The sequence below is a fragment of the Chaetodon trifascialis genome, chromosome 8 (assembly GCF_039877785.1).
Source record: "Chaetodon trifascialis isolate fChaTrf1 chromosome 8, fChaTrf1.hap1, whole genome shotgun sequence".
Taxonomy (NCBI): Eukaryota; Metazoa; Chordata; class Actinopteri; order Chaetodontiformes; family Chaetodontidae; genus Chaetodon; species Chaetodon trifascialis.
In genome coordinates, this window is record NC_092063.1 from 19942701 (window position 1) to 19958497 (window position 15797).

A 15797-nucleotide genomic window follows, 5' to 3' on the forward strand; every position below is an offset into this window, starting at 1 on the left:
CCTCAGTGACCTCATTTCAACACTTTTTGAGTCGTACTTGTAAACTTGAATTCGTAGTCACATGAAGACTTCGTAGTCGTAGAAAAATGAGTTGTATTCTCAAGACTTTGCACTCACAGCTTTTAGACTCATACTCATATAAAAACACTCGTAACCCGAACCCAATTTCACAGACTCACGTGTTCACCTGGGGTATCCTCCATTAAAAAAAGCCCACTAAAAACATTCAAGAAGATCACCACCTGACCAATGGTGACAAAAAGGACCTGGGTTCCCAGGTGCCACTGTTGGCTGGCAGCCCACCGCTCCTGGCCTGCTGCAGAGGAAGGACTTACCAGGATGGGTTAAAAGCGGAGAAAGAATTTCATTTAAGCATGGCGTGTGCAGTTTCCCCTGTAACTCTGCATGTTGTGACAATAAAGGGATGTCTTCTTCTTCTTAAAACTGTTCTCAAAACTGTTCTCTCAAAACCCTTTCTCTTGTCTCTCATTGCTGAATTGTTATCAAGAAGGATTAATTCCTTATTTGCTTTGAAAATATTGACAGCAGTAGCGCTGCTCCCCTTGGGTTTTTCTTTTATTAATTTCAGCATGATTTTAATGACACATTGACATACCTGGATGTTCCAACTCAAACATAATCATCATCATCAAGCACTCAAAGGCATTTCATCAAAGGTGACCTCTGACCTTTCCTCAATCACTTTGGCCATATTGTGGTTACCAAATGGATATTTTCTAAAGGCAGGTTGTGGACAAAACTGTTCCTCCCTTTTTTTTTTTTTTTTTTTTTTTTAACTACGTAATTTTTTAAGCACATGATGAAATCTGTTTTCTGCTTTTTTTTTTTACCACTCTGAAATACCAAACATCCTTCAGACAGCCTGTAACTTAAGTCGGCTCTTCTTTTTGGCCAGTATAATGTTGACTGAGTCTCCATGTTTTCGTGTATTTAATGCCATCACAAACAGCATCTACCTGCTTGGCAGACAACGTACATGCTGAAGTGAATGAGCAGAATAATGCTACAACACACTGCCACAAAATACCAGTCAACTGATCAGCGTTCAGAATTACAACCCACGATCAAATTTCTGAAGCATGTGCTGTGGCTTTCTAGAAGTCTGTGCACATTATTCAGAATTTATTCTAATCTATTTTCATTGCACCCCACCCAATCCGGCTTGGAATCGAAATTCTCTCATCTGCATATTTGGCCTGCCACAAGAAGTCATTATAATAACTTAACAATGTCATATGATCCTCGTACACAGAGAAGATATTTAAGGACCGTTTTTCCCTTTCCAAGACATCCTGCAACTCGATCTGCTGCAAGGGCAACCTCCTCCAATCGTCACAGCATTGTAAGGTTTTAAGTCTTGCTTTCATATCACACGATCAGCTGTTTCACTGCATGTACATGGAAAAGGTTCTTGATCTGTTCATTATCATGTACGTTTAGTGTCCACTTGGAATCTCACATTTAGACAGTGTAATTGGCTTCATGGTCCATTTTCTTCTCTAATGTATCTTTACATAGATGGCATCAATTCTTTATGTCTTTGTGGTCCTCTGTTTGACCAGTGGACTGTGGACTGGAGCTAATGTAAGTAAGATGCACAGTATAGTCATTTTGAATGAGCTCTGTTCTTGTAAAACCTAAAGCCTGAGTCCCATTGCAGCTGTTGAGTTTTCAGCATGACATTATTAAGAACATTGAAATGAAAATGTGTCATCAGCAAATACATGACTAGTAATGTTGTGTTTATGTTCACAGGCACAATCAGGTTGGTGCTTCCAAGAATTGTGACTGCAGACTCCAAGAGTGATAAGTTTTCAAAAATGACTTTGCCGGTCTCTGGCTGTTGTTGGACAACTTTTCTGTTGGGTTGCCCATAAATTCAGCATTAATTCTGTTTGTTACAGGTCATAAAATCTTGTAAAATGAGTGATGGGCTGCCATAGGAATGCTTACTCAACTTGTAGCTCATTTCATGTCATATTAATCAGCTGTAGGAGTAGAAAACTACTGGACATGGTTAAGTTAAGGCAGGGGTTAGGTGTAGTCTGGGTCAGTGTAATGAAACAGTTGTTGTAAAGCTCTTGTGCCTGAACCTCAGTTATTCCTCCTTATTCGTTTGCGCCCTCCTCTGCCTTTCGTCATCAGCAGAAGGGACTGATGCCTCTTTGACTTAAAGATGATAAATTACCTTTGGTTTTGAAGTATCCCTTCATTGTGGCTCAGCAAGGAAACACTGTCCTAGGACAAATTGGGAATATTGTACCAAAAAGACTTAACTTTGGAAGATACCCACATGATTTGGCTCAGACATCAGAAGCCACCGATTAGCTTCAGTTGTCACTGGCAACTTTTACAAACAAACATGAGAGATGGAAATCTAGTGTTTCTCCTGCCATACATCTACCATGTAGGTCCAGAGGAAGAAGGAGAAGAAGAAGGCCCTTCCTGTAAGGGATGCCCTCCTGGGTGGACTCAGTTAGATGACAGCTGTTACATATTGGTCTTCAGAGCAGAGGACTGGACTGATGCAGAGGTACTTCTTGGAGCAATATCAGTTATAACTGCCACACATAAAACAGCTTGTTCTTACAATAATTATTCAGTAGAACAAGTCCTCTTTTGGAGATTGATTGTCACATTATCACTTTGTCTCTTCACTGTTGTCAAATTCTCCCACTTTTATGTCCTCATATGACTCAAGTCACCTCAATATTATTGTATTTTTCCTCACTCCCTTTGTCTTTTTCTGCTTCACTCTGACTTGCTCTTTAGGCTTCCTGCATTTCCCTAGGTGGGAATCTGGCCTCAGTTACAAACCAACTGTGGTTCCAGTCCCTTAAAGAAATGATTACAAGGTTGAACAGTTTGAGAACTTGGATCAGAGACCATAATGTACCAGAGGTGAGTGATTTAACAATGAACAGGATCTGATGCAGCTATCCCCCTGATATTATTGAATTTGGTGCTCATATTAAAAATATAGATGTAGATATAGATATATAGATATATATAGATGTTTACCCCCCGAAAACCAGGACATTCATTTCATTGTTTAGCAAATGTCCTGTTTACCCTCATGGTGTTGGAATTGTGGTAGAGGTCTCGGTGGTGGTAAATGTGTTTTTTGAGTGAACGGACCCTTAAATCCGTGTTTTTCAGGAGAGGCACTACCCTGGTGATAGAAAATATTGCTTGGAGATGGACCAGAAAGGTACACACTGATTATTTACTGTGCTCTTAATTGTGGTTTTGCAGAAATCAGATTTCAGTATGCAATAAGGGACACATAAACTTTTCTAACTAATTACCTGATTTTATTATTATTATTATTATTACTATTAATAATAATAATAATCATAATTTTATTGTTTATACTTTGAATTAAGAAAAATAAATAGTTTGTGACTTTCGCTTTAGGAAACTGTAATGGGCACTTTTCACTACTGTGTGAAATTTTATTGACCAAACCAGAAAAAAAAGTAATGATAATTAAAGAAATAATAAATGTCAGCTCTAATTGTTTGTTTGTTAAATTTTGAATTCAAGGTGAAATCTCTGTCGCAATCTGCTCTGACAAGAAACCCTATCTTTGTGGCATGAGTCTGTGACGATCCCCGCCATGTGCTGTCACTTCTGCTGCCATGACGATGTCACTCTCTCGCTGACGATGTCACTTCCACCAGAGTGTCAGGCCTCGGTCGCATCACTTTCAAAAGATCTGTGGCAACTCTGATTTCATTTCAATCAAACAATAAAAGGATGTATCCTGATAAGAAATTTGTCTCATCTGTTTTCATAACCATCTCTATCTATCTATCTATCTATCTATCTATCTATCTATCTATCTATCTATCTATCTATCTATCTATCTATCTATCTATCTATCTATCTATCTATCTATCTATCTATCTATCTATCTATCTATCTCTTACTGCCTCTGAATATTAAAATGAGATGTCACATGGTCCAGCAAATGTTCAACCCGCTCCCGTATATCCAATACATATACTGTATGTTAGCTTGACACAGAGGCAAAGAAGGGGGATAGATTTGGCTCGCTTGTCTGATATATCTTTGACAGAATCGCACTCTCTTGAGCTTGAATTCAGTGCACTTCATCGTGTTGTTCTGCGCAGCAGTGCAGTAATGGGTGGTGATGAATCTGCAAGTTTGCTCATTCATTCAGCTCCTTGTCAGACAGCCAGTCAGATTGTGTTTCCACAAAAGTTCCAGGGAACTCATTTATTGTGCTCAGTTCTACTGTGTTCACTGTGATGCATCTCTGTTCACTGTTCAACTGTTTCAAGTCCAAACATCCACAGCAGGAAACAGTGACTGTAAACATTAAATAAAGAAACAACTTAGAAGCATTTAACTGTGAAATGAACTATTAGTTAGCAGCATATTCACAAAATTTAAATTTTGGACTTGTAACCATGACAAATTGCACATTGAAGAGTGGCCTCATCAGTTGCACACATACAACTCCCCTGTACATGCTGGAGGCAAATGTCAGCAGAAGAATTCTGCAGATTTTCTGTTTTAATTAACAAACATACAGCCTTTTATTGCAACCAACAAGAGGATGAATACACTATTGAAGACCAACTGAAACAGAGATCATTTTTTTACACTCACTTGTAAATTAAATCTTAATAAAAATCATTTTAAAAATCCATGTAAAACATTCACCAAATCTTACATACTCTTTAAAACACAGGTCCAATAGATAACATGATTATGTACAATATTTACAGAGTACCAACAAAATTATATGTTTTTTTTTTTTTCACTTAACGTTGACAAAACAAGTTATTAAAGCAAGCAAGCACACACGAAGCTTGACTTTACTTTCATGTCTACGTAATTCAAGACGACTTGTGGCAAACATTCAGAAAATGAAATGGACTGTTCAGCCTGTTCATTATGTTTGCTACATGAAGCTACTGGCTAACTGAGGTTCTTAAATAGACCAAGGCTGCTAAATAATTCTTGCTTGCAGCGAAGTACGTTTTAAACCGCAACCCCAACAGTTTCTGTGTAACATAAGTATTTTCTTTTGATGTATTTGCACGATCAGCAAGAACACAAAGAAACCCTTGACGTCCATGGTAAAAGGCATTGTCATGACGGCAGTACGCTATATTGCACAAGCGAGGCAGCATTCAGGAGATAATATGTAACGGAGAAAAAGGGCTGAGATGCATAAAAAGGATATTCAGTGTTAAAGACATGCATCTCTATTCACAGTATTCATCGATGGAGATGATGAAGGTAGTTATCTTGCCTCCCTTAGTGTGTGGATATGACTGATGGTCATGAAGGCAGGAGAGGGGGCACCCTGTGCCATGCCATCCCTGCCTCTCCCCAGCTGTCACCATAATAATAAAAAGAAATGCCATGTGGCCACAGTGATTTTGTTTTCTGTTCACAAGGCTGTAGCAGCAGCAGCATTTGCCTGAATAAAATATATGTATATAAACCAGCATGCAATGAGTGTAAGAGGGGTACGCTAAAGGATCTGACCCACATTACTTGCACTCAAGCCATGTTTGGAATATTCACCCAATGTTTGTAACTATTAATTACCTCAAGTCCAAGAAAGGCAGCTCTATCCTAACACAAGGGGAGTGTGACAGTGGATGAATACTAAGTGCTTCCTAACTCGCCTCCATCTATTTACTGGGGGTGATCTTGTCTAGTCCTGGCCAGGCGGGGATGTAGTAGCGAGGCAAAGTGCCTTCCATGAGCCTTTCCATCCACAACCCCAGGCGGTCCAGTTTGTGGTGGATCTGCAGGGTGGATATGCTGCGGGATCGGTTGGATTTGCGCGGTGGGTGGTCGTCGCGAGAACCGGACCTCGACCTCCCCCCTGAAGTGCCGCCTTCATCCTCAGATGACTTACTGTCAAGGTCTTCCCCAGTGTAGACGGGCTTAAACAGACAAAGGTACTTCTTGTGGCCGTTAAGTGCCAGCACGTAGCCGGTGTAGTCCATTTTGTGGCTTCCGCTATCATCCTCGTCCGCATCAATCTGCGTGGCATCCTGGGCATATTCCAGCAGAGTGTTCATCCACTGGCTGTGCTTGTCGATGTTCAGGAAGGAGAAATGCAGCGTCAGGCTCCTAAGAGAGGGTGGAAAGAATTAATGTGATTAAGTATCTGTAAACACGAATGTTTCATACACAGCTAAAATGTCCGTTTCCCATGATTCTTGAGGTTACCCTGTGAAGGAGTAGACCTCTTTGGCAAACTTGCTAAGCAGGATGTTCTTGGAGGCGTCGGTGAGAACCAGCACTATGTTCATGTGTCCCGGCCTCAGCTTCACCAGGTTGCTCATGTAAGTGATATCCGTCAGCTCCGTCACTTCCACAAAATTCTTCTTGGGAGGCCGACTAAAAATCAACAGCAAAATTAAGGACCTTAAAAAATTACGGTCAGTCCTGCACTGCATAAAATATGTAAGTGTTATTCTTGCCTTGAAGTGCCACCGGTCCCTGGTGACCCATTTTCAGCTTTTGTTCCCTCTTTTGCCTTTGGTTTAGTCTGCTTATCATCACTTGAGTCACTGAAAAACACACCAAAACAAAAAATAAGGTTTTGCCCAGCAGGCATGTGCAGTGTAAAGGAGTAAAATTAAAAGCATTAGTACTTTGTTTTCTTTGGCTTGTCTTTCTAGCTCGCTTTATATTGTGTTGGTCATGTCAGGTGATGTTGCCGTAGTTACATAGTTTGCTGGTCAAGTGAAACATGAATGGCAGAGCCACCAACCTGAAGGCCTGGATGACCACAGTTCCAAACAAGATGAACAAGGCAGAGAAGATGAGGGACAGAAGAGGCATCATCTCACGCCTGCAAATCATCAAAGATGTCTCAGTGCAACAAGACAAGCGGCATCTGCCTTGCCATCATATGTTATTCCGTAACAGGTGGACAGAAGCTTACCTTGCAAGGCAGCTGGATTTGCGAAATCACGAGATCACACAAGATCGTATGCGATCACGCGAGCCGAGAATCCATCTAGCCTGGCATTAAGTTATGTGTTTGTGGCCAAACAATAGTTGCCTTGGTCCGATCAGTGTCCTATGACGAACTAATAGCAGCTGAAAGCGGGCATGGTTTATGTGTGACGACAGCAAAAGAAGTGACTGTTGGTTTAAAAGAACAATGGCGGCTCCTAAAGAGGTTAGCATAGATGCTACTATAGCATCAGAACTAGAGAGTATTTCTTCACTGAAAGAAGAGTAAGGAGTGATTGGTTGAAAGTGCCTGCTCTTTTCCAAACAGTCTCCAAGGACGGCTTCCTAGATGGTTCTGTCACAAACCATCTGGTGCATCGCGTTAGACGGAGGCTCGCATGCAAATAAATACTTTTGCAGAGCAACTTCTTAAAATTTCAATCTTTCACATCAACCTCTTTCATATACATGGCACTGCTTCACTGAATCTAAAATGAAACTTGAAAGAGAGTGTCAAAGCTCTCTACCTACCAGTTGTTATGCAGAATATCATCGATGACTTCAGAGAGGTAATCGTAAGATGCATAGATCCATCGGATAACAAACATCTGAAGAGTGAGAGCGTTTATCATTAAGTAACAGGGTTGGTGATATTTGACAAACAGCACTTGGTTGTAGGAATAGTGGCTGCACAGACAAGCATTGTTCAAACCCACTATTTTCACTCAAAGGAACGTACAGAGGCAAACTCGTTGTTGAGCTCTGGCAGCATGGCGTCATGGATGAGGATGGACGGGTCCCTCTGAAGTCGCTCCAGCTCCTCCTGAAGATGCTGCTTGTCTTCCTCACTGCCATTCCAGGTGGTCACCGGCTTGAACAAGGCCTTGCCTGCAGCATTACGCCTCTCCAGGATCACCACCTGAGTACAAAAAAGGTACGAAGAATCTTGTAAATGGGGGTGTGAGTTATTATGTTAAATGTCTATTAGAAAGATTTCAATGGGATCATTTAGAGTTGATGTTTTCATGGCGTAATTCAGGAATGATCATTGAAACCATTACTTTGTCTCAACAAATATGCTGAATTCATTTCATACATCCTAAAGTGCTAGCAATTCTCTAATCCCCATAGATCCTGTAGATTCACAGTGGAACTGGCAGCTGTAGTGTGGGATATGTATGTGTGTACCTGTGTTGGTGTCTGTGCGCTGTCTTTGCTTTGCATGAGGATGTCACAAAGAGGTTGCTGCAGCCGTTGGTACACATATGCAAATCTAACAACCTCCTTGGCATTGGTGGAGGCAAATGAGAGGAACGCCTTGTTCCCAAAGGAAAAGGTCTCTTCGTCACCTGTGATCAGCAGCACGCAGTATCTGTGTGGAGGAAGGACAGTACAGTAACTTAGCAAATGCAAACTAGAAACAAACTGTGTGAACAGACGTTAAAAAAGCAAGTGTTGGGTTCTCTTACTTCCTGCGTCTGTGGAACTGTTTGACAGGACAGAGCTCATCGAAGAGCTTCTGATTGACCAGCCGAGGCACAAGGAGAAATTTGTTGTTTGACACAAACTCATCAATAATTTGCTTTTTCATTCCTTTGGCCTGCAGAGAGCAAACAAGACCACATGGGAAAAAAGACTGAGGTGACATTTCAGTGAACACACGTATAACTAGCTCTGTGTATACGTAGATACCCGTGAATAGGAGGAGAAAGTGGACCCACTTTGTTCCCTCAAGCTCCCTGCTGCTGTAATGTACCTGTATGATGTCAGCAGGCTTGTCAGTGTTCTCTTTGAACACCAGCATGGTTGGAGCATAAGTGTTAATATTGAACTGTTTCTGCAGGTCGGCAGTCTCTGAAAGGCCCTGGTCCACGTAGCCAAACTGCAAGTAGTCCTTATAAGCAAAAGCTGTCAGCTGTGGAGATGCAGACATAAATTACTGACACATTTGTGTTCGCGATGCAGTTACGGTCAGTGGCATGAGATACATTTCACATTAAGTAACTGCAGGACAAGAGCCTACTTTGTATAGCAGAGGAACTACAGGCACTTGGTCGAACAGGAGCACGTGTGGCTTGTTGAGCTCATGCCAGCTGTTCAAGAACTGCAGGTCATTCTTGTCTGTGACCTGAAATGGAGAAAATGCAAAATGCTTCATTCATTTTGGATTTAGCCCAATCCATCATCTGTATATCCATTATGAATCTACTCAGCAGCATACATTTTACATGTATAAAACAACCATTAGTCTTCCTTCCTCTAATTGACTGTATACGCAACTCTTATCAGAGCACAAGCCGATATTTACCCGCTCCACAAGCCTCTGAGGAAGAAGGTCTTCTACAAACTGTCTCAGGTGCTCCTTTGCTACAGCGTAGTGAAAAAACGTCACTTTGCCATTAATGACTCCAAGTATTGATGGGGTGCGATGAGCACCCAGGTGATTGGCTAACCGTCTCTCGTAGCCAACATCCACCACACCTATCCCCACGCCTGCAAAGACAGGATATCCACAAACATACACACATCAACCTTTTCACCTCGCTCTGTGCAACCCATCAGACGGCAGCACTGCTGGGAAATTTTGGATGATTTATTGACTCGTTCCAAACCTAGAGTCTCCATCTCCTGCACCACCTCCTTCCAGACAGGCTCAATGTGGATGCAGCTGAAGCACCAGTCAGAGGTGATCTTTATCAGGTATGGTCTCTTGTAGCTGTCAGGCACCACGTCATTGACGTACTGGTTGAAGTGCAGTATGTACTTGCTGTCAGCAAAGTCCCTGTGGCTCTTGCTGTTGAAGGGAAAGTTGAAGAAGGACTCGTCGAAGTAAAAGCTGTCATGGCGATGACCGTAGCGACCACTGCCGTATGGATGGGTGTCATCAGTCTGGCCATAACGGTCAAAACTAGCACGTTTGTCCTCGTTGGACAGGATCTGGATTTGAGGTAGAACAAATATCAATATGGCAGACATCTTCCTCTGGTGCTGCTAGTTGGCTATCACAGCTCACATGCACATACTGCATGACACGAAATGCATGATTTTTTTTTTTACATGACTGACCTCATAAGATTTGGTTATCTTGATAAACATGTCCTCAGCACCTGGATTTTTGTTTTTGTCCGGATGCCTTGAGAGGAAGATGCTCATTAGTAAAGAACTGGGAACAAGGTTGATAAAAACAGGTCAGTATTGTGTGAAAATATTTACCATTCTTTTGCAAGACGCTTATAGACCTTCTTGATCTCAGCCTGGTTTGCACTCCTGGTTACTCCTAAGATTTTGTATGGGTCCATCTCAGGCCCGGCATGGGCTGCTCCTGTCAGCAGCACTGAGAGGACCACCACCACAGCCAGCTGCACAGACATCTTTGACCCTGCCATCAGTTACCTGTAACACATCAGATCTATCGTCATCAAGTGGACTGAGGATGATCAGACCAGAAATTATGACAGCCTTTAGCTGACACAGCTTTCCCCCCATCCTAACATCAGCCTTGTAATGATGCATGATGAAGACAACCGGGTTGCTAAACAGGATGGCATTATAGCATGCTAACTACACAAGCTAGGTAATATTTGTCAACAACACCAACACATATTACAATATCATAACCCTGCTGACATGTCACTAGCCTGTGGCATTAACGTTATTCATCGAGGATAAAAACGTCCACGCAGTATTTTTTCTCCATTAGGGTTAGTTGCGTTGCTACAGTATCTCGCTGTGTCTGCCTCAACGCAACAGCTCTACGCTCCCGGTCACCTCGAGCAGACGCTGTCAGCCGGTGCTGCGCCACATATTTGGTGAAGGTTTTGATGTTCCTCTGCTTGATGGTTTACGTTGATGTGAAAAGACAGCGAAATGCAAAGGGTGTGTTCAGCAGCATCCCACAGTTCCTCCCTCCAAGGCGAGCTGACAACCTGCTGCTGCTAAGAAGGAGTAGAGGGGGAGGTACCCACCGTCGAAAGTAACATTGGGAGATTGAGTGTTTGGTGACACCTTCGGCCTCGTTTGTGTGTGTTCGGTTTATTTTTGTTTGTTCGTGGCGCCGCGATTTTTAGGTTGAACGCGTTGAGGTACGCTGGTCGCGTGTGGCAGGAGCGTACTGTTAAAGAAACCAAACGCATCCTTTTTTTTCCCCTGCTTACTCTGTGAATGGACCAATCACAGACGACGGTGATGTAAACAAGGAAATGGGTACTGCAACCGAGCACAAATAAGAGAAATGAAAAGGAAACTTGTGATATTTGTAGAGGAGCAAGGTATCATTTCTCTTTTACAAAGGAGTTGACTTATTTTAGAGCACCGACTGACTTTGTAATCGTGACAAAATTAGCTAGTTCGAGCTTTTAAGATATTTTTGTCCCTCGCTGAGGTCGGTTGTATTGAATGGAGGAAAAACACAAGAAGATTCTCCAGCGCAACAGGATCAATCTCGTGAGAGACTTGGACCCATCGAAACTGTACGATGGCCTTCTTGAAAATGGAGTTTTCACCCATGACATGATCGACGAGATAAAGGTAACACAGCTATATGACAGTTTCAGGTTAATTGTCTGTTGTTTGTACAGCGGCCATAAATACACGTCATTTAACAATCAGTTAATGTAACACTGTTAACACATGTGACTGTCTCTCCCATCAGAGCTCTGGGACCAGACGTGACCAAGCCAGACAGCTCGTCCGGGACTTAGAGACCCGGGGGAGTCGAGCCTTTCCATTATTTCTGCAGTGCCTTCAGGAGACAGGTCAGCACAGTTTGGCGGAGCTCCTGCGGAATGAAGCTCCGACAGTTCAGCTTCAGCCCGCAGCGCCCACTCAGGTGCTCCGACCTGTTGTCCAACCCCTCCCAGTGTGTAAGTGAGCCTCGATTATTACAATGATTTGTAGCTCTCTGGTCTTGTAATGTGAAGAGTTTGGTGTCGTTTATCGCTCATATACAGCATGTGCTGTTTCTTTAAAAGCTTCTCCAATGGATAAGCAAAGGCAAGATGACGCCCCTGTCTATCCAGTACAGAGACCCAGTACTACTCCCAGTCCATGTGAGCCATATGGTTAATTCACATATTAGTAAGAGTCTGATAAGTTCCATGATGCTTACACATATTGGTGTTTTTGTCACAGCACCAGAAAGGGAGTATTTCAGACCAAGAATACAAGGCAGGACCCGACGGGATAGCATTCAGGTGAGCACCATTTACTTATCTGGCACTGCACGGCCAATAGAAAGCCAAAGGCTGCTGCATCAGCTTATCAAATCTCCTTCTCTGCTTCCCTATTCTGTGTATGTGTGTGTGTCAGAGCTATAAAATGGACTCCAGCCCGTGCGGGCATTGCCTCATCATAAACAACGTGGAGTTTGAACCTCAGAGCGAACTGAACAATCGCAAAGGGTCCAACATAGACTGCGACAAGCTGGAGAGCAGATTCAAGGCGCTCAACTTCATCGTGGAAGTGAAGACAAACCTGAAACAAAGAGTGAGACTCACTTCCTCTGCTTCCGTGTCCTTAAACCACATTTAAACCACATTTAAACCTTTGAGCTCGTGGTTGTAAAGCTAACGATCATCTCCGCATTACAGCAAATCAAGCATGAGCTGTCAGCTTTGTCTAAGAGGGATCATTCACAATATGACTGCTGCGTGGTCATCATGCTGTCCCATGGGACTGAGGTTAGACATGTCCTACGTTTATTTTTCACCCAGTCTCTGGAATTACACTTGGCTTATAATGGTGCATGTACACATGATAATATGTGTAATAACTCTAATCTTTTTCTCTGACCGACTTGAGTCCAGATGCAGGTGACCCATGAGATCTAATGTATGTTCACGTTTATGTTCACAGGTGAGCCACAACCGCTTCCCTGGTGCCGTGTACGGTGTGGACGGACAGCACGTCCCTGTTCAGCATATCACAAACTACCTCAATGGCCGGCATTGTCCCTCTTTACAAGGCAAACCCAAACTCTTCTTCATCCAGGCTTGTGGAGGAGGTAGCTAACACTGAACATACTGAGTAACTCAAAGTAACAAAGTGCACTTAAAGTGATCTCAGAAGGAAGCGTTTGTGTTTTCCTTGAGGTGAAAGAGACACCGGCTTTGAGGTGTCCCCTGATGAGGTCGAACCGTCCATGGGTGGAGAAGATGATCAGATGGATGCCATTCCCATGTCGTCCAGCAGCGACTCTCTGAGCATGTCCGATGAACCAGACGCCAGAGCAACGCTGCCGACTCCGAGCGACATTCTGGTGTCCTACTCTACGTTTCCTGGTGTGTGTTGCATTCATGCACCCGCGTTCATTTTGCTCAATATCTCAAAGTTATAGATGAACCCAACTTGCTGTGTATGTCTTCCTAATGCCACTTTGACTGTGTGACAAAAACAGGGTACGTTTCTTGGAGAGACACCCAGTCGGGCTCCTGGTACGTCGAGATTCTGGACCGTGTTCTTGAGGAAAATGCTCCGACAGATGACTTGGTCACAATGTTGATGATGGTGAGCTTCTCTTAAGATACCAACAAAATTAGCTTGACGATTTAGACCTCTTCAGTTTAAACTTACACGCATCTGATTATTTACTGTGCTTATTTTCAGGTTAATCATGAAGTTTCCCAAAACTCTGCAAAAGGGCTCTACAAGCAAATGCCTGGTTCCTTTAACTTCCTTCGCAAACTTCTCTACTTTCAAAGCCAAGCATAGCTGCAAACTTCATTACTTTCAGGGAATGTCGGTTTACTTCAATGCCGTAAGGCATGATTGCAATTTTTTGTGTGATTTGACACAATCATGTCTTACTATACATGTCTATTTGCTTGTCACGTCTTGCTGTATTTTTAATAGTTGGCAACTTTTCTAAATAAACCTTTTGGGTGTAGGTGCTATCTTGTAAAGGAAATCTTAACATTGTGAAAATGTGGTTCAGGCTAGTTTTTTTTTTTTATATCATTGTGTGGTCGATAAGTGTAAAATACTTTGCTTACTTTTATTTCAAGTCTCTTTAATATACTGGTTTTGTTCACAAAATGGGATTTTTGTGGAGTTATTTTGTGAAAATGGAGTCAGAGGCAAGGAAAGACTTTAAATCTCATCTCACCAGCAATGTTAGTGTATATATTCTGTTGTCATCATACATTAGCATGCTAGCGTTGCTGCATGTGCTACCACTGAGTTACATTATGTCAGGCTGAAAACAGCTGCAAGTTAGACAGTAGTTTACTTGACTACACTCCAGTAGATGGTGTTCTTGAGTCACTGAAGACTTGAGATCTCACACCTTTTATTTTCCACCACTGCCTCCAGGGGTCTCCATAAAATTAGAAATGCTGGCATTTCATTAGCTTGTCCTGTGGCCTCAGATGCACACACACTGTTTCAAACGCAGGTTTATGTCTGATGTTGTAAGCCGAAAACAGTTGTCATGAGACACAAACGTCACCATGATGTTTCTCATGCTAAATGGGAGTTCATGGTGGCCTTTATGTATTTGGGGAAACTTGACATGAAAACATTGGCAGTCCCTTAATTATAAAGGTGATGTCAGCAGTTTGTCCATGCAGCTGTTGTTCTTCAGTTAGTCTCTCTTTAATGGATTCAGTCATTGCTTTATTATCACATCAGTTGGCCTGCAGAATAAGAGACACTTTAAATCGGCCAAATGTCAAATGAAACATAACTTTAAATAAAGTGGGTTTTTTTGGAAATTGTTTTTATGGATGGCAGTGTTGAGCTGTCAGCCCTCCACTAAAGTTCAGTCTGAAACATGTCGTGGATAGATTGCCATGAAATTTGGCTCAGTCATTCATGGCTCCAGAGGATGAAGTCTACTGAGTTTGGCGATCCCCTGACTTTTCCTGTACTGCCATGGTAAACATTACATCTGCTTAACATCATCATGCCGGCATTTCATTCAAAGCACTGCTGTGTGTTCAGCGCAGCCTCAGAGCTGCGAGCATGGCTGTACAGTTTCTGATTACTGAAGGCTGTATGAATAAAATCTGGTTCATCAGACATCTTTGGGTCGTCCTAATTTTGTGTTCTTTTCTTCATTGTGATCTTTGATATTCTGTTTGGCGTCTTATTTTTCACTTTGCTGCAGTGCTTTTGTTTCTTTCCCAACTAGAAAAATCCATATTGATAATACTACACTACACTGCACATACTACTACACTACACCTCATGTTTTCCAAACCATAATTTAATGACACTGCCAATTTCCGCTCTTTCTCATCTTTCAACAGCTAGAAAAAATTGTCCATTTTTTGTCTCCTCACATTTTCGAAATTAACTCAGTGCTTCATCAGGCTCAGTCCAGTCGTGCATGTGGTCCCTTAAAAACATTAGTAGTCTATTTAGTACTTTTTTGCAATCTCGTGTTTAATTGTATTAATGTTTTTCAGCATGCGTCTATTTTCTATTTCACCACAGCTAAGAATCACGAGGAATAGCCAGTATTTTATCAGACTGCTGCTCTTCTCAGCTCCCAGCCTTCCTCACCTCACCTGTTTGTGAGTCTGTGTGTTTTGTTTGGTTCATAAAGGCTTCAAACTGCTCCGGCCTCTTCAGTCTGCGCTCTGAGACTGAATGTGTGCCGTCCCTCATGGGATTCTGTGTGACATTCCTAGGATTTTTCCTTTACTTATTTCCACTTGGGATGTATATGTTTTAAGCTTTTTGCCCTGCTTAGACTACTTTGAATGATTCAAACAGGAGGTATAATGAAGTCCAGTTGTTCTTAGTCTGATCTGAAGAAGATCAAGAGATTTATGACACAAAATGTGTCAACTGGGTTTTCACAGTTCAACTTTGACAGT

General features: G+C 42.3%; 2 protein-coding genes across 2 annotated transcripts; one reads left to right on the forward strand and one right to left on the reverse strand.

Moving 5' to 3' along the window:
- Positions 1-3957: 3957 nt before the first annotated feature.
- dnajc16 (DnaJ (Hsp40) homolog, subfamily C, member 16) lies at positions 3958-10953 on the reverse strand. Its single transcript, XM_070968226.1, has 15 exons — positions 10747-10953; positions 10192-10371; positions 10045-10111; positions 9591-9915; positions 9287-9471; positions 9002-9106; positions 8735-8893; positions 8448-8578; positions 8167-8350; positions 7718-7897; positions 7510-7586; positions 6791-6871; positions 6498-6587; positions 6244-6414; positions 3958-6144 (listed from the first exon to the last, which is right to left on the reverse strand). Exons 2-15 carry the CDS (start codon positions 10362-10364, stop codon positions 5697-5699), a joined length of 2376 nt encoding a protein of 791 aa, XP_070824327.1. The 5' UTR covers positions 10365-10371; positions 10747-10953; the 3' UTR covers positions 3958-5696.
- A 203-nt stretch (positions 10954-11156) lies between these two features.
- casp9 (caspase 9, apoptosis-related cysteine peptidase) lies at positions 11157-14993 on the forward strand. The gene is made up of 10 exons (XM_070968274.1): positions 11157-11505; positions 11630-11840; positions 11949-12026; positions 12109-12170; positions 12286-12462; positions 12567-12656; positions 12832-12979; positions 13068-13256; positions 13373-13482; positions 13582-14993. Exons 1-10 carry the CDS (start codon positions 11374-11376, stop codon positions 13684-13686), a joined length of 1302 nt encoding a protein of 433 aa, XP_070824375.1. The 5' UTR covers positions 11157-11373; the 3' UTR covers positions 13687-14993.
- Positions 14994-15797: the final 804 nt, after the last annotated feature.